The 23,385-nt window shown below is 35.8% G+C and overlaps 1 protein-coding gene across 1 annotated transcript in view; it reads right to left on the reverse strand.

Annotated features, from left to right (window-relative positions):
• Window positions 1-3,519: 3,519 nt before the first annotated feature.
• The window catches only part of LOC128999202 (spermatogenesis-associated protein 20-like), a 35,622-nt gene continuing 15,756 nt past the window's right edge, over window positions 3,520-23,385 (reverse strand). The window contains exons 7-14 of the mRNA XM_054425590.1: window positions 22,685-22,864; window positions 21,149-21,358; window positions 20,334-20,526; window positions 19,340-19,508; window positions 18,614-18,819; window positions 7,885-8,084; window positions 7,359-7,504; window positions 3,520-6,268 (exon numbers count right to left, since the gene is read on the reverse strand). Of these exons, the coding sequence (XP_054281565.1) occupies window positions 6,151-6,268; window positions 7,359-7,504; window positions 7,885-8,084; window positions 18,614-18,819; window positions 19,340-19,508; window positions 20,334-20,526; window positions 21,149-21,358; window positions 22,685-22,864 (1,422 nt within the window). The 3' untranslated portion in view covers window positions 3,520-6,150. The remainder of the gene's footprint in view (window positions 6,269-7,358; window positions 7,505-7,884; window positions 8,085-18,613; window positions 18,820-19,339; window positions 19,509-20,333; window positions 20,527-21,148; window positions 21,359-22,684; window positions 22,865-23,385) is intronic.

Raw genomic sequence — 23,385 nt, forward strand, 5'->3', positions numbered from 1 at the left:
TTGGTATTTATGTTAAAAATAAGTTTAGTAAAACAACACAAACAATTTAGTTAAATGTTTTTTTTAGTAACTTTTCAGTTCACCACGTTATAAACTACTGTACTTCGTAACTGGCTTTTAATAGCATTTAAAGGAAACAAATCCGGACCATTTAAATAGCAATGTTTTTAAATTTCAAACAGTCGCCATTTTTGCTAGGGTGGTCCTTTTGAGATGAAACTTGTGGCTCCTTACTCAGAAAAAAATGGCCTTTCAAATGATGTATCATTTACCATATGCTTCCGTTAAAACTTTTTACTGCATCCTCCACAGGACGTTCCCTATAAGTGGTAAAAAATTTCATAAGGCACCAAAAGATAGATAAAACCATAGTATATCCGTACACAAAATATCAGTTGTTTTTCTTTAACCACTCACCAAATATAATGTTGGTTCCAGACATTTTCAACACCCTGTATATTCATTTGAAACTGTTTTTCTTTACAGCTAATTTGAGAGAACGGCTGGGCGTAGAAACTTGGTAGGGGTGTCTAAACAAAGGTATTGGTCTGTAGGTGAGCTCTCAAAAGAGAAACGAGGTAAATTTTCTTAGGCCTCTGCCCCAGAGGCCTTTAAAGTTCACTCTGCAATTTTGTTTACATTTCGACCATATGGATTATTTTACACTACTTTTAATGAACCAGCTGTTAATATTAAAATTGTATTCAAAGGTTACATTATTATTTTTAATGGATTATCCACTGCATAGCAAGTTTTTTATAGTTTCACCAATATGATGAATTTATGATACGTTTTAAATGTTTTGTTCAAAAATCAATGCTATATTCTTATTGCATATTATACAGTGTGTAAATTAAGTATGGAAACAAATCTGTATTTTTAAAACCGAAATAGATAGAAATATTCTATTTGTGGCAATAATAGTTAACAAAGATTCCGCAATTTTTCACATGAAAAATATTTTTTTACCCCCCTATCAGGGTAGGTGGTAGGGGGTGACTTATTTTTTTCAAATAGCAACCCCTATTGAGTGACCCCTCATTTTGAAGGGTTTGTCAAAAGAAACACAATGACGCAAATCCGAGGTGAATATCTCACTCCTAGCTAACATGGCGGATATTCCAAAATGGGCTTTTTTTACAAAAATTAAATTTTTCATTACCCACCATTTAGGCTAGGGGTGAAATATCTACCTCGGGTTTGCGTCATTCTTTTTCTTTTAACAAACCCTTCAAAATGAGGGGTCACTCAATAGGGGTTGTTGTTCAAAAAAATAAGTCACTCCCACCCCCTACCCTGTTAAAGGGGTTGAAAAAATATTGTTGATTAAAAAAATTGCGGAACCTATGTCAACAATCAATTCCACAAACAGAATATTTCTATCTATTTCGGTTTTAAAAATACAGATTTCTTTCCATTATTTGTGAAATTGGTGCTTTTCACGTACAATAAATCAAATTTTGGAATATCCGCCATTTGGGCTAGGAGTGAGATATTCACCTCGGATTTGCGTCATTGTGTTTCTTTTGACAAACTCTTCAAAATGAGGGGTCACTCAATAGGGGTTGCTATTTGAAAAAAATAAGTCACCCCCTACCACCTACCCTGTTAGGGGGGTAAAAAAATATTTTTCATGTGAAAAATTGCGGAATCTTTGTTAACTATTATTGCCACAAATAGAATATTTCTATCTATTTCGGTTTTAAAAATACAGATTTGTTTCCATACTTAATTTACACACTGTATATTATCTTAATGCAATGCACTCAGCATAGCAACGCTGGTGGCGCTGCCTACAAATTGACAGACAAAGCTCTCTCAAAGTACTTAACGCTTTTTACCATGCGGTTGGCATTCTGGGTAATAGTTGTATGTTTTCTGTGACGTGATTTGCTTAAATCGTTCAATTCAGCTATTATCAATTCAATCTTTTTTCCAAAAATATCATTGTTGAAAATGTTGGTAAGACTTAAAATCGAATAATAATTTTTCCTACAGCTACCTAACAATGTACATGTTCTCTCACTGATTTGAGAAAGCAAAGTGGCCAATTCGCTCATCAGAGAGACAATGTTAAATATTGTCTCACTCTAATTACTTTATCTCACTCCAGTTTTGCAACGTGAAGGCACATTTCTTTACCAATTTATTTGTTTTATGGTAACTGTAGAAAAAATATAATGTGCAAATTGATATCCATGATAAAATGACCACGTATTACCATTTAGCAAAATATATAATTTAGACGATAGAAGCCAAACCAATCCAGTAAAGTATGTCTTCATCTTGTATAAGTTTAATATCTGAAAAACAACATTCAAACACAGTAGAATTTCTGTGATTGATTACAATAAACTAAAATCATGTTTCTTTTATTTAACAGACACAACATATTTGTTTTGGCAAAAGCAATCTTTGAATATAATTTCATCGAAACTTCACCTCAGGCTGATGAAATATTTCATAGAACAATAGTGTGAAAGTCTTCAGAGAACCCAATGGTATGGGTCTGAGATTTATAAAATATGGCTGTCTGGGTGTGTGTTTGTCAAAACATTCCCTCCCCAACACCCACCCCTGACCTATTTGTACTTCTTGCCTTACAAAGTCTTTGTTTGGGCTTATTACTTTCAAACTACCAACTTTGGTTTGTTTAAAAACTGACTGGTGGTCTATTTCTTGTTGAATCACAAGTTATAGACTTTAAATGGCCTTTTTAATAGTTTTCTTTACCATCATAAAGATTATATTAAAAGAAATAATATATATTTGACATAGTTCCTTATTATAACATTTTGACATCCTCAATCAGCTATGAACAATATTTTAATGTGTGTTTCCGTCTAGTATATATTAAAGTATATAGTATCTATATATTAATAGGCAAGCATGTTTTTTATAACCTTTTTTCTCAGCTCGTGTGCTTCGCAGGGAAAATCTACACATACCGAGTTATAGACAAATATTTTCCTGTAGGTATGCAGAATCTCTTTATAAATTAAAATTAAAATAGGCTCAAAAATGAATTTAAAATTAAAAAAAAATAACATGGGCCCTATGGGTTGCATTGCTGGTGACAAAATAACATAAGTTCAAAACAAGGTTTATTAGTTTTTACCATGGAATGTATTTGCAGTAACCAAATTGATTGGCAATAGACAATACTTTAAAAGATTGTCAATTCGGTGGTTTTTGGAATGTTTATTGGAAAAGGTAATACTACTGACTCTAAATTAAAAGAAAAAGAAAAATAAGGTCCACTGACTTAATTTAGTATTATTTTTTTCTTTTTATCCATTAAAATTGATGTGTTACTCACTTTCAACTTTAAACAATATGTTTTCCCCAAACATACATTAGTAACACTTACGTATTAACAGGGAAACCTAAAAATAAAAGAAATGGAACTTTTACCTTGTCACAAAACATCAACCTAGTTAGTTTCTACTTTAATAGTCAAAAGAGGTTTCATAAAATATGCTAGTGGAAATAAATCACAAGGTCAGCAACAATCAACCAAACATTTCAAACATTTATTGCTATGAAACTAATGACAAAATTCTTCATCTTTCTTTTTCAACATTCAGATCCTTACCAATTTTGTTTACCAGAAAAACGAAAAACGACACAAAAAATAACAAAGAGTATCACAGAATCCCATGTTTGCATATGTAAAAAAATGAAAATATCAGTAATAATTTTATTTTGCTGTGGATACAATGAGAAATAAATTTGATATTTTGTGATGTATACTTTGCCAAGTGAGCATTTTCTAAATGGGGTAAATTAATCTTAATGTGCAAAAAAAAATTGTAAAAACAATTGAGATTCGTCGATTTTTGTTTTAGTTATTCTTTGCCTAACATCAATAATTCAGTGTAGTAAAAAATGCACATGGGGTCATCATGACTAAATGTTTAGTCTTGTATTTATATTGTTTTACTATAAATTATATTCAGCACGTTCTTTTAACCTTACTGCTGAGTAAATTATAGCAATGTGAATCTACAAATTTTCACCATGTTGAAATAGTTTTGGTGTTTTTATTTTTCTGTTTTATCTGTGTATGTAACCAAAGTTTTCAAAGAGTATTGCATTGTACTTAAACATTCATATTTTCACAATTTAAAATTAATAAGAGAGAAAAATATAACAATTGATTACTATGTAGTTTTGCTTTTTTGCTTTTACTGAAATCCATACAGACATGTCATTACAGTATTGTCTAAGAAAAAACAACAACAATAACAACAACAACAACATGGTAATCATTTCATCACATTTCGTAGCACAACCCTCAAGTTTCACACAAATCTAAAAAAAAAAATTTTTAAACAATCAAAACCACACACACATTTTCTGCTATCACATCGTTAACGTTACCCTGATAAAATAATGCTTATCTAAAATTTTTACAAGGAAATACTAACTCACCATAAATATTATTTACATAATACAGGAAATAAATAGCTTTGAATAGTATTGTAAAAATAAATAAGCATATAAGTTTCACACTCTTTTGGTATGAAACAATAACGTATACACAGTGATTAAAATAAACAAAGAGAGCAAACTTAATCTAATTAAATGAATGAATGATAGGAGACCTGTAACGGGTACTCACCAGGTATTTCCTAGTTGGTAGGATTTTTAAATTTTGTACATAATATTTAAATGTTAAAACTTGTAAAACTTATCATACACACACATTAAAAAAGTGTCTTGCATTAAAATATTTGTTATAAATATAATTAGTCTTGAGAAACAAAGACAGCATTTTTATTTAGTTCTAGTTATCTTCCTTTCAACTCAAAGGATTGCAATATTAGTAAAAAAAAAAATAATTGCAATATACAAATAAACTGATGCTAATACTTGTGGGGGCTACAAGAGCAATAACAATTCCTGGAGTATTATGATTTTTCACTCAATCTTTTACAATAATGATAAAAGTAACAATTTCAAAATAAAATTTTTACATATATAATACAATATAAACTTAGTCTAAACAAAATGTACCGGTAGTATGCTAATAACAGCTAAAAGATAAAAATCGGTTTGTTATAGAATATTTTCAATATGCTAGTATGGCCTGAAACAAAAGACTTGCAAATCATACACAAATGTGTCTTTTGCCTTACAAAATAACAAGTAACAGCATTTATTTGAAAATTTAAGTTAAAAATAATTTAGCCTATTTTTGATTGGTATGCACATTTCAAAGCTGATAATTAAGGTACTGGTAAATTAATAGTAATAGTAGTTTACACAAAAACTCAACGACCAAGTAAAGATAGTGTTAACGACACGAGTAGAAATTTAAGGTACAAGCCTTAATGAGTGCCTTAAAAAGTGTCGTTAAGGCTATTTAGGCGAGTTGTGTACACTACTTTACCTAAGACAGTTTTTTAATTAGTAACAATCACTACTCATAACTACTACAAGAGGTTACATTTTCGTTTATAAGTTCTCATTGCCACTGACAGTGATGCAACGAATCATTGTACCAAAAACTAATTGCACCACTCAATAACAATAAATTGGCCTGAAAAGCTGATTAGATGAAGTACGAAGCATTTCAATATTTAAATGTGTAAATATTTGTTACTGCTTTTCTCTTAATCCATGATCCTCATTGGTCCGTTACCAGTGTTGTTAAGTAAAAAAAATAATGCTTTTAATGAATCTTTTCAATTCTAAGAACTGAACTGAAACAGCTAGTTTAAAAAACGGTCGTAGGTATAAACCTTTAACTGATAGCACTAGATAATTCATTGTTGTGTTATAGTTGTAATGAGTTTTAAAATGTAAATGAATGTAGCCACAGGCAGAGTGTGCTGTCGAACACATCAACTCTTGACAAATTAAAACAGAAAGAAAAACTTCTTGTAAACTATAAAGGATCTTTTATATTGCATAAACTAACACGGTATAGAAAAAAAATGTGAGAAACAAATGCTTAGACTTTAGCACACTCAGTGGCTCATTCGATTCAGTTCTTATTTAATAAAATATTGGCTTAATCTATCTCACCAAACTTGAAGTCAAACTTATGCAAAAACTAAGTGTAAAAAGAAAAAGTTAAATTAAATCATCACTATACAATTAGTTGTTACAAGATATTTTCAATTTGCCTCTACACAGTGCCATCTAATGACTGGCTGAGTCTAGCAATGACGCAAGGTCGTGGGCTGTTTGCACAGGCAACGCACATGTGTGGTTGCGACATACATACGCACTCTGTTGGTTGTTGGAGGGAGTTTTCAACCTACAACAAACATCAGTTATTGGACTCACACTTTCCGTCAATTCATTATTTTTGCTAATAAATTAATTATAAACTGAATTAGGAGGAAGCTCTTATTTCCTCTCTAAAATGTTTAATGTTTCGGAAAATTTTTATTGTTTTGTTAATATTTGTATCATTTTTATGATAAGGAAAATGGAAACAAAAATCAGACCAAAAGTCAGTTAACTGACTAGCATATTTAATTGAGGATTTAAAATATATTCATTCTAAAACATCTAAAAATGTCTACATTAAAACTATGTTAAGGAAAAAGGAATGGATACACAACTATCTTAACCCTAAAAACTAACCCTGGTACAAGGGATTCTCCTGATGGAAAGTACTTCCTTCTGAAGAAGCCCACTTGTAGTAGCAAACAAATTAATGTAGTTGTATTGTGAAACTTTTGAATGCTGCCACAGAGAAGTAAGGTACAGAGGAAACACACTTATGGGACTACAGTGAGCTTAAGTATGTTGTGCCGAGCTAGAAGGAGCCCGAGCAGCAAGCACTGTGCAGGAACTCACAGGATCTTCCTCCACCGTGATCACTGTAGTACATGAGGGTGAAGGGGGCGGTGTTGACTTAGTACTAGACACCAGCACTAGTGCAAGACACCACTTAAGTGTACCATGAAATGAATGTTTCCTCTGTACCTTACTCTTTGGTGTTGCTAACTGCTTGAAACCCTTTTCTTGCAAATTAGTTGTGTATCCATTTCTTCTTCCTTTAAATTTGTTTTATTATATTTATTTTTTTAACAGGCCTATGTGGGCTACATAGGCTATGTGCATGTGCGTGGAACGTATGTAGCAAAGCAAGGGGCGAGCCGGTACAGTAAAAGGGTGAACTGTACTGATATAAAGTACCAGCAGTTACCAGGATCCAAACCCACAACATCGCTGTCTTGGGCCCGAAGTCCGTGACGCAACCCACTGAAGCACCGACTCACCTAATCACCTGTTATGTGTCATTAAGAGGTAATATTTTTTGTGTCCTTCCAAAATAAAAAATATATATGTGTGGTGTAGCAACAAAAATGACAGTAAGAATGATAGGTGCAACCAACCTCCTCATAGATTCGCTGTTGCGGTACAAGATACTGGTAGTGTCTCCGTCAGCTAATATCAACACTCTGCCTGATACGAGCCTAGAGCGGACCACATTCACCAGTGATGCTGTGTTGGGGTCAGACATCTTGCCTGTGATGATGATCTACAAACAAATATTTATAACTAAACTGGAATCTCTGGTTCAAAGTTTTTACTTTTTTCAGTACAAAAGCACAATCTGTCGGTGGCTTAGTTCAATTACACTGATTTTCATTCTGAACTGCCAAGAACTGTAACATGGGAATGGAATTATTTTATTCTCATTCTCCATATTTAGGGATATAATCAACCAAAACAATAAATAATAGGAACATCTTAAACAGTTGAAAATGTGAACTTGCCTCATGAAAGAGTGCAATTCTTTCCCTTTGACAACAGTCCTGAGATAATTCAAAAATAGATAGATAGTTTATAGATATTTTAGAACTTATTGCAAGCAATCAATTAGTTTGAAATACCCTTGTTTCTAAGGACATATCTGACCTGTGTAGGGCTGTCGTGATATAACATCAGAGCCGATGTCAACAGAGGCAAAGCCAGAGGCAGACTGGTCAGTCTTGAGGTGAAGGACGCAAGTAGCTTGGCAGCCTTGTTTTTGTACTTGGGTCTGTCCAGCAGAGCTGCCAACCTTAGCAGATTGTGACATGACACACTGTTGCCACTCGGCTCCGCACCATCTTGGTCTGTCAACAGCATTAAAATAATCCACAGTGTAACCCACGGTTAAAATATTTTTCCCAAAATTGGAACCTCATATATGAATAAATATTTATGTTTACCTTCTGTCATTCCTATTCGCTGCTAACTGTGTTACGAGATTTATGAGGTAGTACAGTGTGAACCAGGTAATGCACTAAATTACAACGCAAACAGTTAAGGAAATGCATGCGGTATGGCACTTGTGACAATACCAGTTTTTTTTTATAAATGGATTTTATTGTAAAAAAAGTGTGTAATGAATGTTTTGTGTTAATATTTATTTAAGATGAAGCTATAGTGGATGGCTGAAGAGTGATGATGTCACTGTGTTGACAAAACACGTCACTGATTACCAACGAATAGGAACGCAAGAAGGTCAACATTAATATTTAGTAACCCATAGTGTTCAACTATGCGGACGCTCTTCATATTACACTTAGTTGAACAACTAACAAACAAACTAACGAACAATTAAAAATTGCTAAGATAAGATCATACCAGTTCATAAAAAGAATTCTAAAAATGATGTTTCTAATTACCGACCAGTATCAGTTCTTCCCACAATTTCAAAAGTATATAAAAAAGCAGTTTACAACAGATTGATATAATTTTTAAGCAGATCAGAGCAAATTGATAATGAACAGCATGGTTTCTGGGCTGGAAGATCAACAGTTACTGCAGCAATTAGTCTCATTGAAGCCATAATAGATTCTGTTGATAAAGGCTTAAATACTGCTGGAACATTTATGGACATGTCGCAGGCCTTTGACAATGTAGATCATATGGTATTGCTAAACAAGCTTAAGATAATGGGCATTAAGGGTGTTGCACATAAATGGTTCACTTCATATTTGGAGGATCGCTATCAATTTGTAGAACTCTCTTATTTATCAAAAAACAATTGGATACAGAAGACAAAATCAGATTTACTACAGACGTATCTAGGGGTCCCTCAGGGTTCTATTTTGGGCCCTATTTTATTTATATGCTACATTAAAAACCTCCCAAATGCATTGACTGAGTCAGCCAGTATATTAAGTATATATGCTGATGATATAAATCTTAAAACTTCGGGTAGTTCAATTACTGATATTAAAAATTCTACTGAATTGGAGCTCAAAAATGTTGAACAATTCTTAACAAACAACTATTTAACACTTAATACAAACAAGACAAATTTTGTTTTCTTTCATACAAATAAGATGAAAAAAGATCAAACCCCTAAAATTAATCTAAATAATAAGCCGATCAATCAAGTGAAATCAACTAAATTTTTAGGCTTGATAATTGATGAACATCTAAATTGGAATGGACATATTACATATTTGGTTGGTAAAATTAATTCAGGCTTGTTTGTTTTGAGATCAATGGCTTATCTCTGTGAAAAAGCTGTGTTAAAATTGATATACCACTCGCTTATAGAATGTCATATTGGCCACGGAATCGAAATTTATGGTGGGACAGCACAAAAAAATTTGAAAAAGGTTTTAAAACTGCAAAAACAGGCCATTAGAGTTATTGAAAATTTTAAGAACAAGAAGTCACTGAAAAAGTACTTTAAAGAAATGAAAATTTTTACGGTTTGTATATTTTTAAAACTATTCGGCATGTTTATAAAGATAAAAACACTGAAGTATCCCATAAATACAATACAAGGTGGAAAAATCTTACTGTAAAAAGTCATCATCGTCTGAAACTTTCAAAAATGAAGCCTTCGTATATTGGCAATTTATTCATAAGAAGTTTGCCTGCCTTACTAAAAAAAGATCAAAACAAACCCAATTTTTTGAAAAAGCTAAAATCATTCTTAATTAATCTGGCTCCCTATAGTATAGATGAGTTTATAAATCAAAAATGAATTAGCTGTCCATTCTAAAATAATTGTCAAATTTATGGTTAAGCCATTTAGATTAAGTTTTATAACTAATGTTGTATGCTTTGACACTATTCAAGTATATAAAATGTATAAAGTGAATAAAGATAATTTGATTTGATTTGATTTGATTTGGTCTCACTCCCAAGAACTAACATAGGTACCATAAGCTACATACAATGGTAATTCCTTAGTCAATGAGCTGTGATTATGAATAAAAAGGAGTTCTGGAGTCCAAGAAGAAGTGAGGAGGGAATAAAACTGGGTAAAAGATCGGGAGTGTGTGTGCTTCCAAGGACCATTAATAAACACTAAAACCTAAAATCCTAAAGGGCCTAAATAAATCAACGTCATATTTTTTATGATTGACAAATGATAATTCTTTATTGCACATAATATCTGTTACAATTATTACAAACGTATACACAGACAGGTACATTGTCAAGGTTTCTAATAAATAAAGAATTCTAAATATATATATAAAAAAAAATAAGATTTAGCCAGTAAGGTACTCCTACAATGGCTATAGCAAAGTGGAACTGTTTATGTTAGGAGAGGTAGATAAGAGAATGGGTGTCTGTTACCAAGAGTCTTGTTCATCCTAAGATACCAGATCCAATGACAGCAACCAGAAACAAAGTAAAGACTGCCCAGCCCAGTATTTAGGCCTAACAAAAAACCAGTTCCGGACCAGAATGAATGGTTATCGTCAAGATTTAAAAAATAATTATAAAGACAAACCAGTAGTCAACCATGCCTCATCACACTCCAAATCTGATTTCAATAGATGCTTCTTTTCAAAAATAATAAAACAACTGCCTCCAAACTGCAACCCCTCAGAACAGAAACATAACTGAGAAGATGGGAACTAAGCTACCAATGGTTCATCCACTAAACCTTAATTAATCCCCATTCCTCACCTTTCATAGCAGGCTAGTAGGCCTAGATTGTTTATATATGTGTGTACATGTGTAAATATAGAACAGTGGAAATATAGCGGTTTATTCACAATGACTAATGAGTTAACATATTTATACATATGCAGCAGTAAAAACAATTTTTAGACTCTTCAGCTGTGTTGGCAACCCTGGCAAGGTGTAATAGATTCAAATTACTTGGATACTTACTTACTTGGATACTTGGAGAATTCCCACTGGTATCGCATCAGCGACGTGGTCGTCAGGTTTTTATACATTTCTTCATATTTATTTAAATAGATGGATTCATTTCCTCTTCAAGATTGTACATGGCCTAGACATATATCTCATCAACACTGTAGTAGGCCACTTGACTTAAGAATGTTTTTAGCAGGTTCTTGAATTTGTTGACAGAGGGCTCTTGTGTGATGTACTGAGGCAATTTATTGTAAATTTTTATACTATTGAAGTAAGGGCTCTTGCTTGCAAGGGTGGAATTTACTTGAGGTACATGTGGATTTGTTGCTCTTCTAGTATTGTAATTGTGGACCATGCTGTTTGTTACAAAAATATTGGGGTTCTTCTTAACAAGCAATGCGGATTCCAATATAAAGAGGGACGGAAGTGTGAGGATGTTCAGTTCTTGGAACAAAGGTTTACAGTGTGTCCGTCTATGGACTCCACATATTCTTCTAATTGCACGCTTTTGAAGGATGAAGATGCGTTTTGCCTCACTACAACCACCCCAAAATACCAAACCATATGAGATTATGCTATGAAAACAGCCATAATAAACCTTAAGGAGAATCTCGATGTCAACCAGCTTTTGAAGTCTAAACAGCAGGTAGGTGACAGATGACAGTCTGGGCGCTATTGCATCGACATGTGTTCCCCAATTAAGGTTCTCCGTAATGTGTAGGCCCAAGTATTTGGTTTCACTACAGGTTTCAAGTAGCACCCCGTCCAAGGTCAATATCGGAGGTGGTTCAGGCTTCTTCCTGTTATAAAATTCCATTAATTTAGTTTTACTAGAATTAAGGACCAGATGATTTTTGCTACACCAAGTTGACATTTCAAGCAAGCCAGTTTGGGCGTTTTCAATCGTGATGTTCCGATTTGGGCTTGGGACTAGGTGACAGGCATCATCGGCAAAAAGCCATAAATTTCCAGATGATATGGAGCCAGGCAAGTCATTCACGTATAACAGGAATAGGATGGGCCCAAGGTTTGATCCCTGGGGGACACCGATGTTCAGAGCTGGTGATGGAGACGATTTATATGTCCGAAGGATGTTGTCAGGGCCTCTGTGCTTCAAGGATACAATCATGTGCCGATCTTTAAGATACGATGAAATCCATCGCAGTGGGTTTCCAGAAATGCCAAGCATTCGCAGCTTATCCAGAAGGATCCTGTGGTCAAGAAGATCAAAAGCCTTTGTCATGTCGTAAAAGAGACATAGTAAGCTGTCAGATATGTCAAGGTGGTTATATACTTCCTTTATAAGGGCAAAAATGGCATCACAGGTAGACATGTTTTTTCTGAACCCAAATTGGTTGTTTGACAAGATGTTATTTGTTTCAATAAAACTTAGCAATCTTTTAAGAAAAATAATCTCAAAGATTTTACCAAAACAAGGCTGGACAGAAATAGGCCGGTAGTTACTTGCGTTAAGAGGATCATTTTTCTTCAATACAGGGACAACCTTTGAAGTTTTCAACGAATCAGGAAAGCAACCAGTTTCAAACGACTTGTTAATAGCGCAGGCCAATGCTTCAAAGATGTTTTCATTGCAAAGTTTGAGAAGGCTGCATGGGACTTCATCAATGCCAGAACTTTTTTTTGATCCCATTAATAAGACGACTTCACGAACCTCAGACGCAGAAGTAGGAGACAGTACAAAGCGACTCGCTTCGAGATCAGTGGGCAACACAGGGGCTACATTATCTTTAGCCAACGTACATATTTCCTGGTGAAAAGATTTACAGAAATAGTCTACTATTTGTAATTAAATCAACATGCAAATTAAAAAAAATAATTAAGATATTTAATACTTTAACAAACTAACATTTTCTACACATCAGAACAATCCAACTCTGGAAAATATTGATTTCTCCTTGACAACAAGAATCAATAAAAAATCATCCAAAGATAAACAAATAAAAATGTTCACAATATCAAACAGCTGATGACTAATTTATATCACAAGCACACGCCCCCGTGGTGTCAACACCAGCACGACGAACATCAGCAATATGGTGTGGCATACCATCAACCTCTACACTGGTTTGTGAGAGCTGCCGTGAGACCACACCAGGCTTCCATCTCGTAGTACATAAGGAATTTTTAGGCTTGACAAACACAGGTTCATCAGGTGAAAACTCAGTTCTTAGTTGCTCGTCACAATTTACAGGTTCGCCCTTACACCTCCACCTGTAGCAGAACAATCTAGAGCTTGGTGTCGACTCTTCATTCAAATCTTCTTTTGGTGTTAGATTATACCAATATACCATTTCTTGGACACTTCTTCTGGTTCTTGTTGCCATTCTCTTTATCGTTCTATGGTTTCGTTCAACGATTCCATTGCCGGACGGACGGTTCACACACCTAAAACGACGGATAACCCCCCATTCCTCACACAGTTGTTCAATTTGTTCACATCTGAATGTTGCACTATTGTCCATTAATAGTTCTTGGGGTGGACCTCGTTCTGAAAACAGTTCAAGTAAGATTTTTACTACCTGTTCTTTAGTCTCACTTGGGATCCGTCGCCAAATGCAAAACCGACTTGGACCACAATCTATAATTGTAAGAAATTTATATGACCCATAATGAGTCACATCAATCGCAAGCCTGTGCCAATTCTTGTCGCAATCCAAGTGCCCCGGCTTCCATTTGATGGGGGATGGATCAACAGATAAACATTCTTTGCATGATTTGACTACGCAGTCAACGTCCTGTTTACTAAACTCAACGGCCGGGTAACAACGCCTAACTGTGAAAAGAGTTCGATTAACACCAAAGTGATGCAGACCATGGATTCTTTTGACCAACTTTTGTTTATCCTCATCCTCTTCTTCACCCATCATTGCAATACTGGTCTTTTCCTCCTCTCTTGCCAACCACTTTTTAGGAACTCTCGTCAGGCGATCTGCTTTGTTAAATTGCGATTTAACCAGATCCATCCTCACCTTAAGGCCACATTCTGATATGAGGTCTTTTAACAAACCCAACCGTCTTCTTACAAGAGCTTCACCCATCCCATGTGTTTTAATACGTCGGTCTCCTGTTAATATGGATGTTACCCAAGCATAAACGGTGGCCGAATCTGTGACCAAGTATAACTCCTTCAAATTCCATTTCAAAGCTAAGTTCACTCCTTTCAACAAAGCCTCTAACTCAGCTAAGTTAATATGCGCCGAATCATCTTCTTTCCTTAGCCAAGACGCGTCCTCAACTATTTCACCATCAATTTCAATGCAAATACCGATCGCCAAGCTGCTAGCATCACACCACACAGTTCCTTTGTCACTAGATGACACTGCCCATTTTCCAAACACAGGATCATTTTCTTTTACGCTTTCCATTATATCTCCTAACATTATCTTGATTCGGTTGCCCACCACATCGTCCCATTTCAAATCTGTCAATTGCCTCTTAAGAAAACTGCATGCTGGTCGAAGCCAACCAGCCACCGGGAAATGTCCGATTAACTGCCCACACAAGGAGTACACATCCCTCTTGGTCTCAATTTTATCCAAAGCTTTTATCTTGTTGTCTCTGGTCCACATCAACTTGCCATCTCTTTTTGAGACGTTAAGCCCCAAAACCCTACTTCCATCAAGTGGCTCCACTGGTTTCGCTGACAGCCCATATTTTTCCAACAACTTCTTTACTACATCACCGTCAACAATGTTCTCATTCACCACTATGTCGTCAACATAAGAGTCCGTAGCACTTCGGACTATTGGGTCCATTGACAGCACTGTATTAACAATTTTGCTCATTATTTTCGGTGCGACATTTAGACCAAACCCGAGTCGTGTTAGACAATAATTCTTATCCTTAAATCGGACCACTTGGAATTTCCATAAATGAGGAGCAATATGGATTTGGAGATATGCCTTACGAAGGTCGATAGTGCTCACATGTTCTCCTAGCTTTCTCCACATCCTTAGCTTTTCCCCACAAACCTCACTTTCTGCTGTATGGCTTGAGACATACTGATTTAATTCCCTGTAATCCATTACAGGTCGCACTTTGTCCTTGTTATGTTGCACGACCGCCATTAAAGGAATTAAGCCATCAAACTCCCCGTCATAAGGCTGGAGCCAACCGTCTCTTATCCAATCATGCACTTCAGCGTCAAACGCCTCCCTTGCCTCTTTTGAAATTGAGTATGAAGGTACTTGGTTATTTATCTTAGGTGTTTTACCGCCATCTTTCCAATTCCATTCAACAGTCCATTTTCCATCAACAAATTTCGCATTAAAGTCACAATCATTAATAGCGATCTCATCGTTGCCATTCTCCGAGGTTTCCTTCACGCACAGCTCCTTCTTGGCCTCAGCCATCGCTCCGATACCAACGTCCCTGAACGTAATAGTGCCATCTCCATCAATAGTGACACCTCCCATTGCAGTCACTGCATCCATCCCTAGAAGCATCTGATACCTTGGCAATACACTGGCAACCAAGCAACTCAGTTTGAGCGGAACACCTCTTATCAAAACTTGTAACATACATGTCATGTTACACTCAACTGATTCTCCATTCATCATTATAATCCTTTGACTTACTGGCTTCAGTTCTACTCCATATTTCACTAAACTAGGTGACACAATGCTCCTTGAACAACCTGAGTCCAGCAAGGCACAGCATTTAAAACCCGACACACTTATTGTTAATGTAGGGAGTTGCGCTGAAGAAATTGGGCCACCCGCGCAACATAAGGCAGCCCCATTCACTCGTTTTTTGGAATTTGTGAACATTTTGAGGCATAATGTCCTACCTCCCCACACCGGTAACAGGTTACTTTTGACTCACGATTTAGATGGGGACACGAACGTGCTACGTGGCCTTCCCTCTCACAAACAAAGCATTTTTTAGACCACTGTTTACCAACTTTGAAAACTTTGGCATTAGCCTGTGCAACCGCCCCAAAGTTTGACTCACTGCCCAACAGATTCCTAGCTCTTGTCATTACATCCGACAACTCCATGCTTTGAAGAGAACACGCAGCTTTCAACTGGGTTTGAGTATCTTCTGGCAAGCCATGTACAACTGCGCTCTTAATCCACTCATCAGATACAAAAGGGTCCACCAATTTTGCCAGTCTCTTCAAATCAGAAGCATATACATCTAGTGACTCACCGGGAAGTAGACGCCTAGCTGTAAATTCTGCATAAGCCTGAAAACAGTTCGCAGAAAAGGCCTGCAGCAATGCATTGGTGAGAGCCTCATAGTTACTCTTTACATTTTCTGCTAGCCCGTCATATACAGAAAATGCTCCTCCAGCCAAAAATAGGGGGAGAACTGTCTGCAAGTCTTTCACCTTTTGGAGCTTACATACCAATTCTAGTTTCTTTAACCACTCACTAAAATCACCACTTCCATCATACTGCTTAATCAAGTCTGAGAACTTAACACCAGTACCTGACATTATGCCGAAATAGCTTGTAATTAAATCAACATGCAAATTAAAAAAAATAATTAAGATATTTAATGCTTTAACAAACTAACATTTTCTACACATCAGAACAATCCAACTCTGGAAAATATTGATTTCTCCTTGACAACAAGAATCAATAAAAAATCATCCAAAGATAAACAAATAAAAATGTTCACAATATCAAACAGCTGATGACTAATTTATATCACAAGCACACTATTGTCTGAGGATTTTTGACTTCCACGTCATCGATCATAAGAATCAGGTTTGATTGGGTCTGATACTTTTCATCGCACAGTGTACGAACCACTGCCCAAGATTCCTTGCTTGTGTTTTTGGAATTTAATATTTTGTTACCAAAAAAGGCCTTTTTTGTTTTGTTAACAAGTGCAGAGTGGTGACGTTTAGCTGCGCGATAAGCATTTTTTCCATCGACAGAACAGTGAGGCGACCTAGTATTCCAGTACAGGTCCAAGAGTGCTTCATGCGACTGCGATACCTCATGACTGACCCAAGAAGGGCTATGTTCATTCTTTGTATTTGAAGTAGACACAGGGAAACTTACATTAAAAACATACATGAACGAATCGTAGAAATGGTCAAATAAATCATTAGAGGTAATATTTCTTAAATTAGGTTCTGGCATCCAAGCTTCATTGCTAGATAAAATTTTGAAGGCTTCAAAAGTCGAGGCTGTAAATTTCCTCTTCACTGTCTTATTTACATTTCCCTCTCCAAAACGTTCACACAACAAGTGTACTGATAACAAATGGTGGTCAGAAAAAAAAACAGGTTTGGCACTGGGGGCACGAAACATATGTGCAACACACGAGTCAACAATAAAATAGTCAAGCTGAGTTATACAATCAGGTGTTACTCTCGTTGGACCTTTAAATATAATGTTCAGGTTATTACATTCTAACAAATCCTGAAGCAGCTGACTTTCCCAGGATCTCTCAAGATTGTTTATATTTAAGTCAGCGCAAATAAGAAGCGGGATATTAAACTTATCTCTGAGGGTAGAAATCAACAAGTCAAAACGATCAATAAAATCAATCACATCAGCGCTGTTGGCAGTCCCAGGCCGATACAATACCACAACAATAATTTGGAACTTGTCTAGCTGCATTAGTCCCAAACAGAACTCAAATACACCTTCAGAACAAATGTCTTCGTCAATAGATAATGTCATCGGCTTAAATTTAAGCCTAGAGTCAGTTTTAAGCAACAGAGCAACTCCACCATTAATTACAACTGCCATTGTCATTTCTCCAGTGGTTAAAACAAAAATTCCTACTTTTGTGTTGTATATATGTGTCTCTATGGATTTATTTAAAGGTAAGCCTGCTTTCCTGCCAATTTCCTTAATAATTCCTGGCAAATGCCCTATCTTTTAACCAGATTTCTCATTATTTGTAAGTTTATTAAAATAGATGTAACTTTGCCCGATCGATCCAAATTTTCATTAAAATTGGAGCATTTTTACAATTGAATTATTGTTATATGCAATACAAATTTTAAAGTTAGTTGACTGCTGTACTAAAATGATTAAGTAAAGTGGTCCTAGGTTTAGGTCATTCCCTACATAATAGCTCCTTCCCCTATAGGGAAATTCACTTTGTATGTTCAGGGAACTAGGGTTTCGGGACCAAAGATGATGAAAACACCCCTATAATCTAGCATCTGATAATCTAGCACATTTAATATGCATCCTCAAACATACTCAGACGAACAGCCTAATAACTACTTATCACTATGGAATCTCTCTACTTAGAAAAAGAAAATGTTTTGCAAAAATTGTTTTTTTTCAGATGACAACACATAATGCAATTGTGGATTTACAGGATAAGCGAGATCTTCTGTGCATTATTTACAATTTGACTGCAAACATCTTTTTCCTTTGCTATGGATTGCTCCAGTAGCATTTTGTATTAAAAAAACTTAAATGCTTTTAAGGAAAAGCGCTCCAAACCCCTTTAATTCATTTTGATATGTCGGTAATTGAACCTTTCCCTTTCACACTGAATTGTGAGATGCTGACCACGGGTTACACACCTTCTTTGAGGCGCAGTATCAGGTCAGAGTTGTGTGGTGTAGAGAAGTATCCAGCTGTCGCTACGTCCCAGAACAACTCGTCTTGTTTGTTCTGAAGCTGCTCCGCCCATTCCAGCCATCTAGACTCTAGGCTGGCCTCATACAAGTCCAATAGTCCTTGGATGAGAAATGCGTAGTCATCTAAAAACCCTCTGATTGGTGGCAAACTGTAATAGATCAGATGAGATTCAGTCAACAAGTTTTCAGTTGTGAAATGCAGTGAAGTGTCTATTATAAGAGCAAACTAATCAGTGTTTAGTGTCCCTGACTAAAATCAAAGTCTGCTGTATAACTGTTAGATATATTTGTCATTATACTGCAGCAAAAATAGCCGTTTTTAATGCATGCGTTGCGGGTCTAAAGTAGCATTTTTACTTTCGAGAGTAAAAAGAGTTTTTAGACCCTAGAAAGTAAAAATCAGCTGTTGTCAACTCAGTTGTAAATTTTGATTGTAAACAATTGCATGTATCGAAAGTACCAGGAGGTATTGACTGTAGTTAATTGTTGCCTTATTGTTAAAGTTCAACATATCGATAGTATAAGGTACACTAACACAATCTTAACAGACGAAACTATTGAATCACTTACTAAACAGCTGCTTGTTTCCATTAGCAAATTCAATTGAAAACAAGTAAGAAGTAGTAAATTGTCAAATCTTCCATTTAATAGGGAGTCGACAATACTTACATTTGAGTAGCATTTCCATACTCATCTGTATAGCAACTCCTCAATAGAACATTGTTGGCTTTGTCATAGAGATGGTTTTGTAAAAATTCAGCTGCTAAGATAGCCCTCTTTGTAAGACTCTCATCTTGTAGAGCCTCAGCAGCTTTGGCAAACCCAGACACCATGAGACCTGCAAAATGGGAACATTAGGTACAATACAGTTGAGTCTCAGCCAAGGCAAGGTCAGATAACAAAGAAAATGTAAAAAAACTTTGTTAAAATGTCAAAATCAATAAGTTAATAACATTAATCCGTTCAAGGGTTGAGTCTCCGAACCATTGACTTTTTTCCATTTGGGAGCCATCACTACGGTACACAAATTACATAAAAAGTAGCCAATGAAACAAAGATGTAGCCTAACATAAGCGCTACTAGTTCCCTCAGCCACGTGGTATCCCTTGGTAACGTGACTAAGACATGAGGGGTAGCAGAGAGATATGCAAATATAGTTGACGACCTGTGCTGCAAATTAAAACAATCTTCACAGCACAAATAAGTCCAAAATAAGTTGTTTCTATATACCTGCTAGATGTGAAGTCAAATCACACGGAAATAGCACTTGATGCTGAATAAATACTATTTCAATAAAAGTAAAAATGGTGCTTTGGAAAAATCAATTTTAGGCCAAAACAATACTTCCACCAAAGAATAATGCCCAAGCCAAAATATTAATATGAAGAAGGAAACCCAATGAACCCTCTACTGGTAGGCATATTTGATTGGTATATCAAGAAATTCACAACCAAATGTCAGAAGACCGCCTGATCTTCATTTTCTTCAGCCCGACAGAGGTAGACAATAAGTAACACTAAACATTTACCCACTTACACAAAAATTTGTTAAATGATAATGGATTGATTTTTTTAAGGATTAAAAATCGCCAAAGTACAACTCCTGAACTAGGCCATTGATATGTTTTAAGTGTGCCTTTTACTAAAATTACAAATAACCGTACCGTTCCAACTAGTCAATATTTTGTTGTCCAGGTGAGGTTTTGGCCGCAGAAGCCGCTCCTTGTACAGAATCTCCCTGGCAAGTGATAGCTCTGTCTGCACTGTGGTCACTTCTAGACCAAACTTGGCTGCCGTCTGCTGCTCAGTGCTGACCACCATCAGTACGTTCTGATTGGTCAACTCATTGTGAGGATCCTGCAACCACAGCTCAGAATAATATAGCCTTTTATGAAGAAATCTTAATTGGTAAATAGCAGGGGTTACAGGATATTGTTATGTACCTAAGTGCCAAGCTGATCCAGAGAGAGTGGAGGTTGGGCACTGCATCCCCTTCTACGTTGGGAAAAATATTCATTAAATCTAAAACTAAAGTAGGAATGAAAGTTTGATTGCCTTTAAGTTATGCCTCCAGACTGCCTTAAAATGCAAGTTTACAGTTATTTAAATAATGTTAATGTTTAAAATTTTCCCTGGGGATGATTCCATACCAAGCTTACAGTTTGCTGTAACACCCTGTGAGATTATTTGAATGCAAAAATTAGGAAAAGGTTTCAATGGCTTGGATGTACCAGTGTGCAATACTGCAAAAGGCCTAATTTAAAAAATCACTGTGTGATTTGGATTTGGATTTATGTAGGATTGAGGAAAGGTATTACATTTTTTTTCATTTCGCATATGGATTTCTGTGAAATTTGTAATGTGAACTACAGATAAAGAGGTTTGACGAACTTTAAATCAAAATATCTGGTTAACAAAAGCCAACAACAATGTTATATGAATCAAAAAGTGTAAACAATTTGACCATTTAGGCATTTACCTGACTTGGATCAACATTGCCACCCGGCCGAACATTGTAATGATGGCAGAACACCTCAGCCAGCTTAACATCTGGCTTGCCTTCCACTGCCCGACCAAGTAGTTTCGTTACTTCTTCATGAGTCCATACACAGAAAGCTCCTTCTTTCTTTTCCTTGCTGTCATTCGAGGGAAAAGAATCTGCGTCTTCAGCGCTGTAGAATCCCCCATCCTGTGGCAGTTGGTTGTTAGTTGAGTTATTTATTGGTGAATAGAAACAAAAGTAATTTTTATGTTAACCTATATTGGTTTTCAAGTCAATTCCTTTCATCCATCCATCCATCTAAACTTTTATTCGTGTAACTTACTGTTTCTTCATTTTTATAAAAGGTTTAGACCATCAACATTTAGCCTCTCTATTTACAAAGATCGCTTCATCTACAGTGTTACCAACCTGCAGTACATTTCATCTACCGTTTAGTTTCACCAACCAATAGATTAGTCCATATACAGTTTTATTCCAATGATGATCGACCTATCAGGGTGAGCTTGTCTCCTTACCTACCAATCTGTTTATGTTAGTGTGACATACTATAGTATATTTCGTACCTAGGGCCGAAAATGAGGTTTTGCCGGCTCAAGATAGTTTTTAAGTTCGAGACGAAGTCGAGAACTTAAATCGATCGAGAGCTGTAAAACCATTTCGGTCCGTGGTACGAACGCTATTTTTCCCCACACTATACCCTATTACCACAATTCACCACTATAATAATGCCCACTGATAGTCAACACAACTACAACTTTAAGGTTATGTGAAGAAATATTTTGAGAAATCAGCAAAAATAAAAATAAATAGTTGCTAGGCAACGGTGACAATAACACAATTATATTTCAATGCTATGGATTTTGATTGTGCATTTAAAATGCATTCATGTTTTATGTAAGTAAGCGGACAGCTGATTTTGCGGCCCCGGCCTGTAAAAACCTGCTCGGTCCCCAAACTACGATGCCAGCTGGCATTCAATTCAATTCAAAACCACTTTATTCATTTCCTGTACATAATACATTGAATAGTGTCAACAGTTGCTTAGGCCTAATAGTTATGAAATACATTTCTAACATAATAAAATAAAAACAAAATTTTACAAACTTAATTTTTTTTTTTAAGTCCAAACAAAAAATACAAAATGCATGGCCAGCAAAACGTAACTTTCAACCACCAATTAACGTATGTAATACAGCCAAAAACATCATAGTGTGGTGAAAAGGTATATTTCTATCAACTGATCTCTTCACTAAAGGTAGATTCTACTACTGTAGAATGGCATGAGCCATGCTACTTAAACCAAACAGTTAAGGTAGCATCACCCTCACATTATTTGTCACTGACATTGAGATTGTTTTCAACCCCATTTAAGAAAATTGTCTGTTAAAACCCTGGTTAAAACACCAAATAATTTTATAGCCCTAAAACTGAAGTTGTTTGGCTACAAGCAAAGATCCTATCTTTGCATCTCTTTGCTTTGGTCCACAAGCTCATTGTTTACACTGTCTCTACCTTGTGACTCAGGTCCCTAGCCACATAGGCCAGGATGTCCCTCACTGTAGCCTCGTACAAGGGGTCCTTGGTAGCCAGGTAGGCCTGGGAGTACACTACTGCTAGTTGCGCTTGGTCGTACAGCATCTTCTCAAAGTGCGGCACGTGCCACTTCATGTCTGTACTGTACCGAGCGAACCCCTGCCAACCGACCATGACATTAGAGCTTACAGCTGGGATGAAAAGTGGTCCTAAGACCTCAAAATTGCATGGATGATCAAACTAGACCTTATTGAAGTCTGAGAAGCTAACCATTAGGCTAGCAACACACACGCTGCATCTACAAATCTACTTGGTATGTTACATCTGTGAAACTCAATTTCAGTATAATGCAAAATATGTTACCAAAGTGTATATTTTGTCAGACAAATGCCTAACAATAAATTTAAAAAAATTAGTGTGTAATTTTGTTTTGGGTAGTAGAGTGGATACAATGTTTGTCTTAAAGTTTAAAGTTCTGACTTGATACTGAGATTGATTGGCTTTTGACCTGCTTGCCATTTTACATTTAGCTACCAAGCAGGAAACTTTCTAGTAGGTTGACGTGATGTGACAAGAAGACACATCCTTAAAAAAGTTATTAATACCATTTGATTTGTCATTCATAAGCCTGTAAACACAACTTCTAGTATAGAATGAGGTAAATTTATCTTTTGTGAATA

The sequence above is a fragment of the Macrosteles quadrilineatus genome, unplaced genomic scaffold (genome assembly GCF_028750875.1).
Source record: "Macrosteles quadrilineatus isolate MER2022 unplaced genomic scaffold, UCM_ALF_1.0 Scaffold_8__2_contigs__length_117827958, whole genome shotgun sequence".
In the NCBI taxonomy this organism is placed as follows: Eukaryota; Metazoa; Arthropoda; class Insecta; order Hemiptera; family Cicadellidae; genus Macrosteles; species Macrosteles quadrilineatus.